The sequence below is a fragment of the Dendropsophus ebraccatus genome, chromosome 7 (genome assembly GCF_027789765.1).
Source record: "Dendropsophus ebraccatus isolate aDenEbr1 chromosome 7, aDenEbr1.pat, whole genome shotgun sequence".
NCBI classification, from domain to species: Eukaryota; Metazoa; Chordata; class Amphibia; order Anura; family Hylidae; genus Dendropsophus; species Dendropsophus ebraccatus.
In genome coordinates this window covers 79,157,460-79,173,887 of record NC_091460.1, presented here as the reverse complement: position 1 = coordinate 79,173,887, position 16,428 = coordinate 79,157,460, and the positions used below count along the sequence as shown (strand labels likewise).

Below are 16,428 nucleotides of genomic sequence, written 5' to 3'. Positions count from 1 at the left end.
AGGCACTTAAAACTGTAAATTGTAGCTGTGTGGTTCTTAAAGGAATTTTTTGGGCTATTGAAAAAAAATAATGGAGAAATAAAACTTATGAACACACCTCTGTTCACCCTTGGTTCCGTGCCACAAAGGGTCTTGAGTCCCTGGTGGAAATGTTCCTGTCAAATGCACTTTTAATTCCAATAATACAGTCTACTCTAAAAACTATTGACATCTGTGCTCCCAGTCTTTACTATTCTCTTTCTGAGAGTCAAATCATTACTCACCATCTATTAGGGTCTACAAGGCAGGGTGGGTATCTATCTATTTATCCCCTATATGTCTATCTATCTATCTATCTATCTATCTATCTATCTATCTATCTATCTATCTATCTATCCCCTATATGTCTATCTATCTAATCTGTAAGGGCCCTATTACACGGGACGATTATCGTGCGAAAAATCGTTAAATCGTCCAAATTTAAACGATAATCATTCTGTGTAAATGCAGGCAACAATCGAAAAATCGTTCGTATGTCGTTGATCGTTGATTTAGATCTGAACCTAAAATTATCGCTAATCGTACCCTAATGGTTGGCTGTAATTCCACATTCGTTCGCTCAAGTTCCGCGTTTTTTCCCTAATCCTTCAGTGTAATAGCACATTGTTCATTGTGTTGCTGGGTTTAGAAGGATTAAACGATCATAAAAACGATCGCAATAACGATCGTAGTAACGATCGTAACTAACGATTGTTCTGTGTAATATGGTGAACGGTTTCAGGTTAACGATAAACAATCCTGTGATTGTTTATCGTTAGTTGTTAATCATTAAAAATCACTCCGTGTAATAGGACCCTAAGTGTATAGATGCAGCATATGGTGCGTTTACACAGGCAGATTTATCTGACAGATTTTTGAAGCCAAAGCCAGGAACAGACCATAAACAGGGAATGGGTCATAAATGAAAGACTGGGATCTCTCCTCTTTTCAAATCCATTCCTGGTTTTGGCTTCCAAAATCTGTCAGATAAATCTGCCTGTGTAAACGCACCAATAGAGTATAGATGAAAAAAAATGGTGCAAAGTGGTGCGTCCGTGTGTGACCACATGGGCTGAAGCTAAACATAGAAGGTCACCGTAGCACTCCAATGTAATTCACCCAGGTAGTGAGCGACGTTTTAACTCCTCATTGGAGCCATTATCAAGCTGTGCAATACATGTTGTATATATACAGGTGCTTCAATTAGGATAATTGATCAAAATATCAATAAATAGGCTATGTTCACATATCGTTTAACAGCGTCCGTTGCATAGCAACAGACGCTGTTGAACAGCCGGACGCCAGGCTGCACTCAGCCCGTTCCTGCAGCCGATACCTCTGTATCTGCTGCAGGAACTTTCTTTTTTTTACAATTGATTTGCGGGAACCGTTGGGTGGGCCCGCAATTCAATTAGCCATTTACTTCAATGCAATGTGCGGCCACAGCTGCTGTTTCTGGATGCTGCTCAGTGAACAGAGTCTGGAAATAATTGACAGGCATGTTATTCTAACGCCCGTTAGAACACAGCGGGTGGCATTGCATTGACTTCAATGCAATGCCGCCCCTGAAGTAAAGAACGGACGCTGAGGCCATTGCAATCAGCGTCCGTTCTTTGCTAATAAAAGACGATGTGTGAACCTAGCCATACAGTGAAGAAATACAAAAAATAGAATCCATCAGTGAATATGATCATAATCAACAGTGTAAAAATCGCTGTGTGTACATGATAGTGTTAGATCCATAAACCATAGTGCATGATTGTTCTATAAAGTCGATATAACCATAAGGTCAGGTATAATAATTATCACTTATTCATCAAGAAACGGTGATATACCCTGACGTCATCACAAGGCAGATATAGTATGGAGATAAAAGTGTCAATACATGTGAGCACCCGTCTAGCTGTATGATGCTGGCATGTCAACAAATTCCTATCTATCTATCTATCTATCTATCTATCTATTTATCTATCTATCCATTCCCTACCTGTCTATCTATCTATCTATCTATCTATCTATCTATCTATCTATCTCCATCTATCTCCTACATATCAATTATCTATCTATCTATCTATCTATCTATCTATCTATCTATCTATCTCCATCTATCTCCTACATATCAATTATCTATCTATCTATCTATCTATCTATCTATCTATCTATCTATCTATCTCCTATCTATCTATCTATCTATCTATCTATCTATCTATCTAGTATCTATCTAGTATCTATCTATCTATTATCTATCTATCTATCTATCTATCTATCTATCTATCTATCTATCGCAAGTACAAAAGTGGCACAACACTCTAAGAAAATATATGATGGTACCAGCAGTTATAGTCCTGATCAAAAAAGCAGTTATATGGTAAAAATGTAAAAGTTCTGTTCTTTAATTTTGTCAGAAAGTAGTAAAGATCAACTATGGTGACAGAAATCCAAAAGAGTGCAGCACAGCACTCAGATGTGACGTTTCAACATTGAAAAGTTGCATATTTTGCATTGAAGGGGTTGTCCAGTGTTCAGCATTATTTTTTTCAATATATTGCTGCCAGTGTATATAATACAAGCCTGCTCAGCCAATCACTTGTCTCAGTCAATGATCGGCCGATCGGGCTGTCACCACGAGACGAGTTCGGAGATGTGAACATAGGATGTTTATTGTTTTATATTCACCAGAGACATATGTTAAAAAATGCAGAGCGTCGGACAACCCGTTTAAGGAATAAAGACCACCATTTAACTTCACTCATTCTACCGCAATTCCTGTTTGATATTTAGTGGAGGAGACTTTGAATCAACTTTTCAACCTGCTGGCATCCATCTTTACCAGGATTCTGAAAGGGTTGTGTTGCTCTCTTGCCTATCTATCTCCTATCTATCTTCTATCTATCTATCTATCTATCTATCTATCTATCTATCTATCTATCTATCTATCTCCATCTATCTCCTGCATATCAATTATCTATCTATCTATCTATCTATCTATCTATCTATCTATCTATCTCATATCTATCTATCTATCTATCTATCTATCTCCTATCTATCTATCTATCTATCTATCTATCTATCTATCTATTATAGTTTAACTACATTCAAATTTATGTAATTTGAACCTTGATCCATTGTCCCCTGCTATATAAGCACAAAGAAACTGCAGCACTCCCTTCATCCAGTGTAAGATGTACTGTATATTTTTTCACTGAACAAGAGTGAATAATTACACATTCTTCTCACCATTAAGTTCCCTGGAGCTTAATATATATTCTACAGCTTGCATAAGCACTTACATAGTTTTGTAGAAGCTTTGTCTGGAAACAAGGTAAGAGTCCTGTAAGGCAGCTCTATACTATGAGATGACTGCAGGTTGGCTGACAGACCATTGTATCACCCAGGCTGTATGCACTGTGTATGAGATAAGATGGTAACCTATTAATACCCCCAGAGAGCCCAGCCTCGTCCTTGGTGTAGTGAGGAGCAGAGGCAGCTGCCTGAGTCTTTAGTTGCAGTGTTAAAAGCTTGTGTTCGTCTCCCCACTCCCCCTCCTCCACTCCTACATCAGCCTCAGCATCAGCAGCAGCAGCTCGGAGACAAGTGTAGTGGATGTGCTGCTCACATAGAGCACACACCGAGCTACTGCTGCTGCTGCTGCTACTACTGCTGCTGCTGCCTCCAGTTTGGTGGACATCACATCCAGCTTCCTGATCACTTGAAAAGTTGGGGTTCAGCAGGCATGTACAAGTTGGGGTCCAGGATGACATCTCAGCCTGACTTGGTCCCCTGTCTCCCAGGCTTGGTCCAGAGGAAATGATGTGTGAGCTGCTGCTGGTTACAGGGACGATGCAGTGTGACAGCACTAGATTCTCCTTGCACCACCTTCTCCTCCTCCTCATCATCATCATCACCCTCCTCCCCTCCAGCTTCCTTCAGCTCCCGGCTTGTTTATAGAGCAGAGTGGGACTGGGAGGGATTGTAACCACCGGTTTAGAGCTCATCCACGTGTTTCCCACCAGTGGGGAGTTGAGTTCTCCTGTGGAGAGATGCATACCTCAGCATGAAGAAGCACACACAGGATTGATTGGGAATATATGAACTCTATTTTATCTATTCTGCTTGTTTTTGGGGAACATCAGGACCATCTGAAGGTATGCTGGATTAGTGATGGACCAAGAAGGTAACCAGCATGGTTGTGTATATCAGGTTGGCTTGGAGTGACAGTCTTTAATACTAATGAAGAATTGGGAACAGACCCTGGTATTTCCAAATATTATTATTGTTATTGTTCCACCACTTCAGATATAGTTCCCTTTACTTGTTTCTGCATTCATTACAGGAAAGAAATGTGTTTCAAATAACAATGCATTCTCCCAAACTTTCTTCTCTACAAGACAACAATACAGCTTGTGGTTCTTCAATACATTGACATTCTTGGATAATCTCTAGTGGTGGTTTGTGGTGTCCTTATAACTCTGATGATTTATTTATTGATCAGTAAAAACTTTGGCTTCCAAAAACATTTTGGTAGTTCTCCATATTGAAAGTTTTAGAGCATCTATAACTGCTGTGGAACTTTGAGGAGTGGAGCGCTTTCTTTCGCTAAGTTCTTGGAGATCCCTGTGGATTACAGAACTCACTCTCTACCAGTACTTGACTACAATCATTTACTGCCATGAAGAGAAAACAGAAGAGGTTTATCCAGATGGCTTTGCTATTTACAGCTGCTTTGATTTTCCTGCCTAACATTGGCCTTTGGTCCTTATACAAGGAGAAACAGCTCATGAAGTCTACTGATGGAGGAGATCAGGTAGGAACCATAGGGCATAAAGCACCTTAGAGTAGTAGTACAAGAGATACTCTTGTAACTAGATGGAGTTAACCCATAAGCAGGACCAAAACCTTAAACTTGTATTCTGAAAGTGTAACACTCACTGTATTGCATATGGATCAAACCGAATAAAAGTAAAACCGGTACCAAGGTAACTCAAGTGGAAGTTCTGGTCACTTAGTGATACATCTGACTGCAATATACAATGTGATATGCTGTATATAAGGTTATTGATGATCTGTGTATGGACAGCTATTTGTTAGAATTATGAAAAGTTGTGTACCAAGTATGAGAGCTCTTTGGCTGTCTGGATTAGGATGAGGGGTTTGTAGGGTCCTGGCATGTTGTTGGTGCTATGACTATAGGAGTATACTCATCCCATCAGTCTTATATGTAATTATATTGTCCATACCAGCAACTTCTGTCTAGACTGACTGGAACAGAAGCTCAGAAGCTGCGATGGACATTAATTTGATATTTGTTGAAATCTGATTCATTTAAATGACATGTTTGGCTTTGAAGAAAAGTTTGCAGCTATCAGTAAGTTGGCAGGAGATGTATCATGTGTTATTATTATATATTGTGAAGCAGCTTATCCGTTGAAGCATAATTATAATAATAAGGAATGTGGATTTCTTTTACGCTTAACACTTGTGACAGCCCCACACTAATGTGCTTCACTGCTGTCCACATGCATTTTGCATTTTTCAATGGTATTTGTTCACTTTATAAAGCTGGAGAATGATATTATGGCATATATTAAAAATGTATCTGTTCTGGCCAAATCAAGGATTCACACACAGACTTGTTAAATATTGATAACACTTTTCATTGTGTTCCAAACTTTCAACTACAGAACTAAAGTTATGTGGTTTCAGCTGTGCGGACAACAACCCTCCTGCTCCCCTGCTTGTATATATAGCCTTGCCTTGTGGGTCACATATGTCTCTGTGGACCAAGCTCATTCTGTTCTAAATTCCGCTGTAAACAATCTGGATAACATTTGCAGAGATTTTGTATACTCTTTTTAGCAAAAAGTTGTCTGACTAGAATAATACAGGACTCATATAGTCAAATCTTACAGTCGGCAAGGTCCTTTAAGGATATACTGATGATGTACAATGGTAGCTTCCAATACAACTGACTCTCAGTGGTACAATGACTGGCTCCATGTATTTTTCCAATATTATCAAAAACATAGAAGTACATCTTAAAACCATATATCATATATGGTGCAGGTTATGAAACATGTTCATGTAGATCAAATATTTATAAAAGTCTTTACTTGTGTGATTTGAGATGGTATTTTAACTTTATAGAGATATTCCAAAAATGGCACACCCCACACATAACCTATATAGAATTATGGGGCCACTCTTGCCATCAGTATGTTGGTATACAGACATATAAACTAAAGTTTAATGGCTTAAAAAACTATGATAAAGTTTGAAGAGGATGTTAAAGAATATTCTCCCCTCCCTCTTGCCCCATTAAAGTCCTGGTAATATAAGTCCCTGAGTTGCCCCCAAAAAATACCCCAATGGGACCCTTAGTGGGACCAGTTCTTGTGACAAAAAAGGTTATATATGATGGGAATGACTGCATTGACTGCAAGCACCAGATAATATTGATCGGTATGTGCATGGAGTTGAGCCATCTGTATAGAAAAGACAACAGATAGTGTTTTAGGGGCAAATCTTCCCACTCTGTATTTTGACACGTCTAAAGGCCACATGTCATCATGCCATAGTGACAAAAATATGATAGGTACCTTATGTAAGCAGATGCCCCTGCAACCATTGAGCAGCCATCCCCTCCTATTCAGGATACAGCAATAGATTTAACGTTAAGAGCATTAGCCATATATGTGAATGGAATGGCCTTCTCTGCTTATCGCTGGACCACATATTACCTTAGTAAAAGATTTCTTATAGAGCCCAGAAAGGGAGCTTGGGGAAAGTGTCCTCAGAAGATACATAAGCACTTGCTGAATTGTTTTCACTAGGACATCTAATAATACTTTATAAACTTCAAGTGAATAGGAGCTGCCACTGTGTCAGACTTTCTTTAGCCACCAGCCTCCACCAACTCTGTGCATCTGTTATATAAAAGAGGTTTAGGTGAGGTTCACCATGTACACAGTAGTTTTTAAGGATTCCAATAGGAAATACAGTATACTAAACTAATTATAATTATGTTTATTTTTGTTTGTCACCAAGACATTTCCTTATCTGCTTACATTTGAGAAAGTCTACACAAAAGCTATGGTAGGACAAGACAAGAAATATTATTTTATTGTAATGTAATGTATTGAGAGGATTTCGTTACATGATGCCTTATATTTTCTGTTCTTAAATGTTAATGCTTTCGGTATTTGCTGGAAGCTTTGATTTGGTGCAAACAAGTCGCTGGAGCAGGATTAACGATGAGTCAACAGGTGGAGCTTGTTTACTTGTTTAGTGAAGACTTTGGCAAGTCAGTAGTGAACTTGAGGCAAGCATAACCCCTAAATTCACATGTATATTCATGTACTATATTCAGGAGGGCCAAAGTAAGGGCTTTTTTTTTATACAGAGTGATACCTTCTCTTAAGCATGTTCCAATCTTGTAAATTGGTGCTCATTTAAATAGACTTTACATGGCCTAACTAACATGAAGGCCTCATCACTAGATCATTTGTGTAGCCCTTTGCTTCCTCCATTCATTGGCTACAGATGTTACAGTATGTTTGGCCAATGAATAATGTTTTTTACGCAGGGCAGGTGATTATGGGGGAAAAAGCCCAATACCAACAGGATTGGGGACTATTATTTGTATTATTATTATTATTATTAGTAGTAGTAGTAGTAGTAGTAGTAGTAGTAGTAGTAGTAGTAGTAGTATTGAAGTGTCTTGACTTGACTACTATTTATACTATTAGTTGTATAAGTCACTTTTAGGAAAGTTCAGACATATATTCGGTATTTGCCTTTTTTTCTTGAACATCTTTTTATAACTAAACTGAGCTGTGAAGGCCAAAGACCTCAGACTTGTGGTTTTTGAACCTGTATGAATTACAGATTAGAGCTGAGTGCTTAATCTAACCTTTTAAAGAGTGAGTGCACCTTTAGCTATATAGCTTCCACATATCATAGAGACTTGTCAGCAGATAGCATCTGTGTGTGTGGGGTGGGGGGATGATATGGGACTCCATCCATCCTATCATCCTCTCATTGATGTGAATGGAAACCGAAATTCCAATTATTTTCTTCTTTTAATGTAGTGTTGAATGGTCTATTCAGAAACACCTAGGTTGCATGTAGAAATACTAGTCATAAACAAAAGTTCAATGCTATAAAATGCATATCTATAGCAAATGTATCCTCAGGTACCAATTACAGCTTAGGATTTACACCAATGTTTAAGATTTATATGTTGAGCCTTATGTCCTTGTCCTCTATGGACTTCTGGACAACTACCACTCTAAATCATCTGGTATCCTATAGCTGAATGTTTAAATTTGTGTTTTCTTTTACTGCTTTATAAACAAATAAATAAATGAATAAGAATTAGACATGAGTGAAGCAGCTTTGTAACAAACAAAACTGATTGGCGTTTCAATCCCGCAGGTTGGCAGCTCTGTGAAGAGGGTGAATACAGCCCAAGGACCCAATGGAAAATGCCTGAAAAACATAGACACAGCTATGTACTAAGCAAAACAAAGCTGCTTTGCTCATCTCTAATAAGAATGATCTGGCTTTATGCCAGCACTACAGCTCTAAGAATGACTCACTCCAAGGGAATCCTAATTTCTGGACCATGACTCCATATGGATGCTGTATGTCATCTTATGCGACTGCTCAATCAGCAATCCCCTACTTCTACTAAATGTGTGCCTTATCCAGATCAGAAAATATACAGTATATTATATATACAGTATTACATGTTGTGAAAATGTATGGTGGCTTCTGATCACACCAGGTTCTAGTTTCTTTTGTGCTAACTTCAGGATTGCTTTTCTTACTTAGGCCATGCTCCCAATGGAAATATTACATGTGGGAGTGCCATCCACACCATCTGTGTCTAGTCAATTTTTTATGTGGTTTCCATGTGGATTCCACAAGGAAGCTGCATTCTGTTGACTTGATGCAAATTATTCTTAATAAATTGAGCTAAATCCACATCCCAAACCATACACAGTGAAAATCTAGAGCAGAAATACCAGTGAATGCTTATGGTTTATGCTGCGGATGTTTTATAAGATTTTGCCAAAGGAAAAGTCTTTCTTGTGAACTGGATGTGATGTTTTATCTGTGATGTGATGTACATGTGATGTTTCATCTGTGACAGGTTCTTGATGTTTTTCTTAAGTCTAAAATCCACTATGGCAGTTTGTGTTTGTGTGTTTTATGTTGTGTGATGACTTTTTTCACATTGTCTTAGTGTTATGTGGCCACTATAGTCAATATGTTTGGAAAATGGAAAATAAAATAAAAAATCATAAAAAATAACAAAATTCTGTCATTCTGTGGTTTTATGCCTATAGACATCTATGAAAAATGACACAGTAAGAGTTGTGCTCCAAACATCAATCTTGTTAAAAAATAAAATCAACTTTGGCCCCTTGGTTAGCAAAGTTTTGTAAAACTTATATGTAGAATCTAGTGTACGAACTTTATTATTCAATCACAATGCTAAAAAGTATATGTGTGTGCATGTGCATGAAAGTAGCTGGCGTGATTTTTTATTTGTAGTTCGACTGAAATAGAAGGAAAGTAGCAATATAGCAATATGTTCATTCAATTAGGGTATGTATGGAAATATGCACCTGTAATTGATGAAAACTGTGCATGTTTATTGCACTACCTGGCAAACATAAGTGCAAGGCTTTTGTATTAGAATGCACAGTAGATGGCGCTGTGTCCTATATTGTCACATCAGCTGCAGAGGAGCAGAGCTGCATTATAACATTTCTGCTTCTCTTCTAAATTACAGCGGATATTTTTGACCATCAGAACTATAATATTTTTTATTTATTTATTTTAGACATTTTATTGATTGCAAACAATTCTTTTATTTCACAACAACATATAGTGTTCTTTGGTGTATCCATGGTCCTCAGTAATTTATTGGTTAACCATTTATAAAAGATTACAATCTTCTCTCAATTCTCATTTTACTCAGTGGATTTTGCTATTAAGTTTCATTTAGTTCCGGAGCTCAGCAAGCACTTGAAGGACTCTGTTTACCTCCTGTTCATTGTGAGACTGTAGCAAAATCCAGTGATTATTATTTCCGTGCATTTGTTTAAGTCCCAGAGAGAGCATCTTCTCACTGAAGTGTCCATGTGCCACTGACAAGTGAGATAGGGCACAGGCACTATAATTACTCATACTTGCTGTGATCTAACAAATCTGTTGATCCTTTCACTTTCCGTGAATACATTTGTTTGTCATGGTAAATCCCCTCTGACTGTGGATTTACTTTTAGCGTCTATAAATTGTGCTATTGCTATAGTTTGTTGATAATCGCTCTTCATAAACCCTCCTTTATTCAGAATGATAGGCAGGACTAAATTCATGACTTCACTTTGACCAATTTTGCATGTCAATACTGTTTGCAAAGGGATTAGGTTTCTACTTGAGGAGAGTGTCATAAAGACATATGCAGACTTACAGGCCACTCATGCTCCACTGGAAATCATGAGAAGAAAGGATATGTAAGGCAGATCTCCAATACTATCCTTTAGGGTAGCTTCACACATACCGTATTGCTGCGTATTTATCGCTGCGTTTTTATCGCTGTTTGTTTGGTGCAGTTTTTACATGCGAGTTTTGATTTTCACATGAAAATCATGTGAAAATAAAAACTCACATGTAAAAATCGCACCAAACACACAGCGATAAAAACACAGCGATAAATATGCAGCGTTAAATACGCAGCGATACGGTACGTGTGAAGCTACCCTGAAAGTTGGACCACACATGCAGCCATAAAGTTGGACCACACACAGGGGCGGATTAACTTTACCATAGGCCCCGGGCTGTTCACCAAGCCTGGGCCCCCCCACCCCACTGTAACTATGGCGGCACTAGCCTGGCGTTCATAGTACAGGACAGATAATGTCATGATGTCCTGATTTGTGCAAAATTGCCATTAAAAAAACAATGATTTTTTGCAAATCATGGCAGAACTGTAGCCAGGAGACAATACACCACTGAAAGTATAAGTCTTTTTGGGTGGTCATGGGCCCCCAGGAGCTCAGGGCCCAGGGCTGCCGCCTGAAATGCCCCTATTATAATCCACTACTGACCACACATACAGCCAAGAGGCAGCTGTTTATACTTTTTATTGACATGATATAACTGACCTGACATTGGCTAACAGCGATAGTCATTCCTATTTGAGTCAGGGTTATCTGCTATCTGTCTATGCCATGCGGTTTTGTTCAGTGCTGGTTTATTATTCATTATATGTAATTTCTTAGTTATATAGAGGATGTCTGTCTGCCCTTGATGTCTGTGTATTATTAAGTAATTTGTATTATTGTATATAGGAGCTTGATAAAGGTGTCAGTCCGACACCGAAAGGCGTCACTCATTTTTAAGCCTAGTGTGAATAAACGTCCAAGAAAGACTCGTGAGGTCCTTGGAGTTCTTTAGGGAGTCCTGCGCTGTAGCTGTATGTATGATCTATTGGTCAATTCCAAACAGCTTTTTTGTGTTTTGGCATTAGGACGGGTGTCGGGAGCAGAGAACCAGGCAGCGGACTGATTTAACATAAACGTCTGCTGTGCCTAAGGTTTCCACAATACCACCAAGTTAGTTTGGTCTACTTTCAAGCAATTTTCCTAAATTGTCCATGCTACACTATATTAGCATCCCTCTTTGTCCATATATGTTGTTTTTCTGCCCTACCATCCTTTAAAGTTAGCTGTCAATTAAAGTCAGTGTCTCACTCCAACTAAGACATGACTAGAAATGTCTGCCAAGCCAGAAGAGATTAGCCATCTGTAGACAGCTATTTTTGGGTTATTACCACTCGTTGGTACATATTATAATACTCTGTTAAACATTCGGTTCTTCATTTCCTGTACCATATCCAAAGGTTGGTGGTCAGCAAGTCCACAGTCACTGTTAAGGGATATATAAACAGTGGTACCTCGTTTTTTAGAACATAGAACAGTGTCTTCCCATAGGAAAAAATGTAAATGTGTTTCCAGCACCTAGCAATAATTACCTATAATACTCATTTATTGCATTGTATAGTGCCCAGTTCAATCATTTAAGTACAATACAGAGCAGCACTATACTGTACAGGACATTTTAACCAAGAAACATTCAACGAAACCATCAATTTTAGTACAGCAGTCACCAACTCCCCACTAATCCTTTACTGTATAGCGTCCCCCCCATCCAAGCACTGTAATGTATGGGAGATGGTGGTGCACTGACTGTACTACTACTGTACTGTATATGCACTCCAGCAGTCTTATACAGTACAGGATGGGAGATTGTGGTGCACTGCCTATACTACTACTGTACTGTACAGTATATGCACTCCAGCAGTCTTATACAGTACAGGATGGGAGATTGTGGTGCACTGCCTATACTACTACTGTACTGTACAGTATATGCACTCCAGCAGTCTTAGGCTATTTTCATACTACATAAGAGACCGGCAGTTCTGTGACCTAACCGGGTCATGGAACGGCCGGTCTATGAAAAGATCATCCATGAATAGCGGCCACAGAAAACTGACATGTCAGTTGTTTGGGGCGCAGCTAGAGATCCGGAGCCGGATTGTATACTATGTGTATACGCTCTGGCTGAGATAACATAGGCGGCAACGGCACATATATTTTTGTATAAATCACGTCCGTTGTTGCAATCGGCAACAGCGGCCGTAGATATACGAAAATATACGTAGTGTGAACATAGCCTTATACAGTACAGGACGCGAGATGGTGGTGCACTGACTGTACTACTACTGTACTGTATATGCACTCCAGCAGTCTTACACAGTACTGGGCTATGTTCACACAACATAAGAGACCGGCCGTTTTGTGACCCGTCCGGGTCACGGAACGGCCGGTCTATGAAAAGATCATCCCGGCTGGTACTGCAGTACTGGCTGGATGATCTTTGGCTCTGCAGTGTTCTGATGCAGGTGCATTCGTGCGCACCCGCATCAGAACTCCCCACAGCACACTATGGAGTGAGCTATTCAATGAAAAGTAGCCGCAGAAAACTGACATGTCAGTTGGTTGCGTCGCCGCTAGGGATCTCATATAGAAAGCGTATACTATGTGTACTGTTCCGGGATCCCATAGACAGTAAGACAACGTATATCTCCATAATAATCACCGCCATGGTTTTACGAAAATCACAGCCTTGTAATGTATGTGAAGCCTCACCAGTGCTAAACTCACCAGGTACAACTCACAATCCACGCTCGCAAAAACGTTAACATATCAAGCAAAGTTTGAATTCTGAATGAAACAAGGTACTTATATATATATATATATATATATATATATATATATATATATATATATATATGAATTTGTATTCATTGTACAATAAGGAAAGTGGAATCAATAATGAAACTTACCATCTTCTAATTTAAGGGCCCTATTCCACCGGACGATTATCGTTCAGATTATTGTTAAATCGTTCGAATCTAAACGATAATCGTTGATCGCTTTATAAGACCTGAACCTATTTTTATTGTTGCTCGTTTGCAAAACGTCCGCAAATCATTCGCATTGAATAAGACATCCTTCGGTCGTTCGCAATAGATAGGAACGCAATAGCGAATAAATAGCGAAGAAAACTATCGCAATTACGATAATAAGTAACGATTATCATCCCATGGAAATGAGTGAACGTTTTCAGGTCATTCGCAATAGCGGTCGTTTGAGATCGTTAATCGTTAACGATTATGCAAACGATAATCGTCCGGTGGAATAGAACCCTAACTCTCCGGCATCAGGTGATAAAAATTCTCCAAGCAGTCAAAGCATGTTTTAGGGCCTGTTACACCATTATAGCACACTATTTCATACCACTATGTAATGGTCTCTGCAAAAAACTATTTTCCGATTCTGTTTTTAGACCTTAATAGCAAAATATAATATATCTATAGAGAATGAGAGTCCTGCATAGGTTGACACTGCCAATGGCAAAAGAAGTTACCATCTCGAGCTGTGGTCCCTCCTCTCTAAGGTCCCTAGCAGCGGTACCCATGACAGCTGTAGGGTCTTAGGTCTTTTCCAACTACAGCCCTGCAGTAATCTTCATTATAATAGGTCAATAGGCCCACATTTTTTACTGCAAAAAATAACAACCAATCACAGCTCAACTTGTTTGAATTTAATTAAAGGGGTTGGCCACTTTATAGTAAAATAGTTCAGTGTACAGTATTAGTAACTGTACTCACTGTATATACTGACAGCAGCTCCCTGTGTACCTCTTAGAGCTAAAATCAGACTTCCCTCCTCCAGGCTGGGCTGCCCTGCTTTGTGATGATTCTACCTATAAGATGGCTGAGCATGGAGAAGCATGTGACCCTATCGCTGCACCCCCCACCCCCCAGTGTCTAACATTAAGCCTATATATGCCACCCAGACACCATAAATGTTCCCCTTCCAAAGCTTAAGAAGAAAAGACAGTGTAATGGGTTTTCCCTTCCTAGAGAAATTAGTATGTTAGGATAATAGAAATGTTTGCTTACATGTTCTTATTATCTACTATTGTTTTGTAATTAATTGTTTAGTTAAAAGTCATATGAGAAACAGGAGGGGCTCCTGGTGAATATAACATATAATTTATTAAAGGGTAAATATAATTATAAGCAGAAGGTAGAGCTGTTATTTACCTTGTGAAGTGTCTGAGGACCAGATTATGGCTACATAACTAAGACTTTGAGCTACTGGAGGTGTGAGTATTGTGGGCAATATGTGGCCTTCTATCCACGTCCATTTATACCACAGCTATGCTTTATTAAGTTGCCCGCCATATGTGACGTATGTGACATTGTGCATGTTGGCTGATTGCCTTTTAACAGTAGCTATTACACCAAATGGTTATTGGCCATAATGGGCGATAATCGGCCAAAAACGTCCGACAATCGCTTGGTACAATAAGGCCTTAAGAAAAGGTCCCATACTCCACATTACTGCAGTAAGTGGGAATGAAGTAATGGTCACACATGTGCCCTGCTGCTTCATTCAGTGTCTAGGATGAAGAGAAAATACAGTAAGTGTTCATCATTCTGCAGCCATCATACATTTCTTACCTGTCCTGTGGATAGATGTTTTTTTTGCAGGATAACCCCTATAAAAGCGTTATCATTCACAATATGAATAAACATTATAACAATACCATTTTAATCACTGAAATGTAAAAAAGAGAAAACAGTACAAAAGGTTTAAGGTTAAATAAGCAAGTCACCAAAGCAAGACATGCTAAATGAATATGATGTGCACTCAAGACAAGAACTGCTCCAAGTACCTGACCTTTCTTTTACCTCTCAAAACTACAGAAGCCATTCAGCCAGGACTACATTTGCATAATCATGAAATACCATGCTACAGATTGCAGACATGTTGGTGTTTCCATTTGGCTATTACACTTTAAAATCTAAAAAAAAAATTTTTGCCTTGGAATAAGAAAGTATACTTGTATTTTCCACCATATCCTTTTTTAGGTACCATTTATTTATATGCAATTTGCAGTAAAATACATATTTTACAATAAAGTAACCTTAACCTCTGCTGTTCTGAGTAGCTCTCCTCACACCTTTATTATACAGTATTGGAAGCTTACAAATTATCCTTTAATAGATTGCTTTCCTGAGCTGCAAACCTGTCCTTGTTCTATAATTATAACCTTCAGCGCTTATGCTCCGTGGTGACCTGTTCTATCCGTGGAGTTTACTTCCATAAGGTAAGAGACATTGTTCAACTTTTATACTTCTATAAATTGTGAATGAAAAGTGCTTTAATGCAGGTAAAACTTTGCACTTAAAAAGGAATATATATATATATATATATATATATATATATATATATATATATATACAATTACAGTGGTACCTCGGTTCTCAAACACTTTTCGGGCATCCCGTCTTGAAGTACTCGGTATCTGAACATTTTTGCGACCGTGGATGGTGGGTTGTACCTGGCGAGTTAAGCAGTGGTGAGGCTTCATATACAGTACAGTACTATATAAGACTGCTGGAGTGCATATACAGTACAGTAGTAGTACAGTCAGTGCACCACCATCTCCCATCCTGTACTGTATAAGACTGCTGGAGTGCATATACAGTATAGTAGTAGTACAGACAGGGCACCACCATCTCCCATCCTGTACTGAATAAGACTGCTGGAGTGCATATACAGTACAGTAGTAGTACAGGCAGTGCACCACCATCTCCCATCTGTTACAGTGCTGGGGTGGGGGGCACTCTATACAGTACAGAATGAGTGAGGATTTATTGACTACTGTACTATATATACTATATTATACTATATACTATATATACTATATACTATATATATACTATATTTTTGACGTTGTGTGAACATAGCCAGATATTTGTAG

The 16,428-nt window shown here is 38.7% G+C and overlaps 1 protein-coding gene across 1 annotated transcript in view; it reads left to right on the top strand.

Annotated features, from left to right (window-relative positions):
* The first annotated feature begins 3,984 nt into the window (after positions 1-3,984).
* Positions 3,985-16,428, top strand: part of LOC138796565 (polypeptide N-acetylgalactosaminyltransferase-like 6) — a 397,761-nt gene continuing 385,317 nt past the window's right edge. Inside the window, exon 1 of the mRNA XM_069976174.1 lies at positions 3,985-4,822. Coding sequence (XP_069832275.1) covers positions 4,688-4,822 — 135 coding nt within the window. The 5' untranslated portion in view covers positions 3,985-4,687. The remainder of the gene's footprint in view (positions 4,823-16,428) is intronic.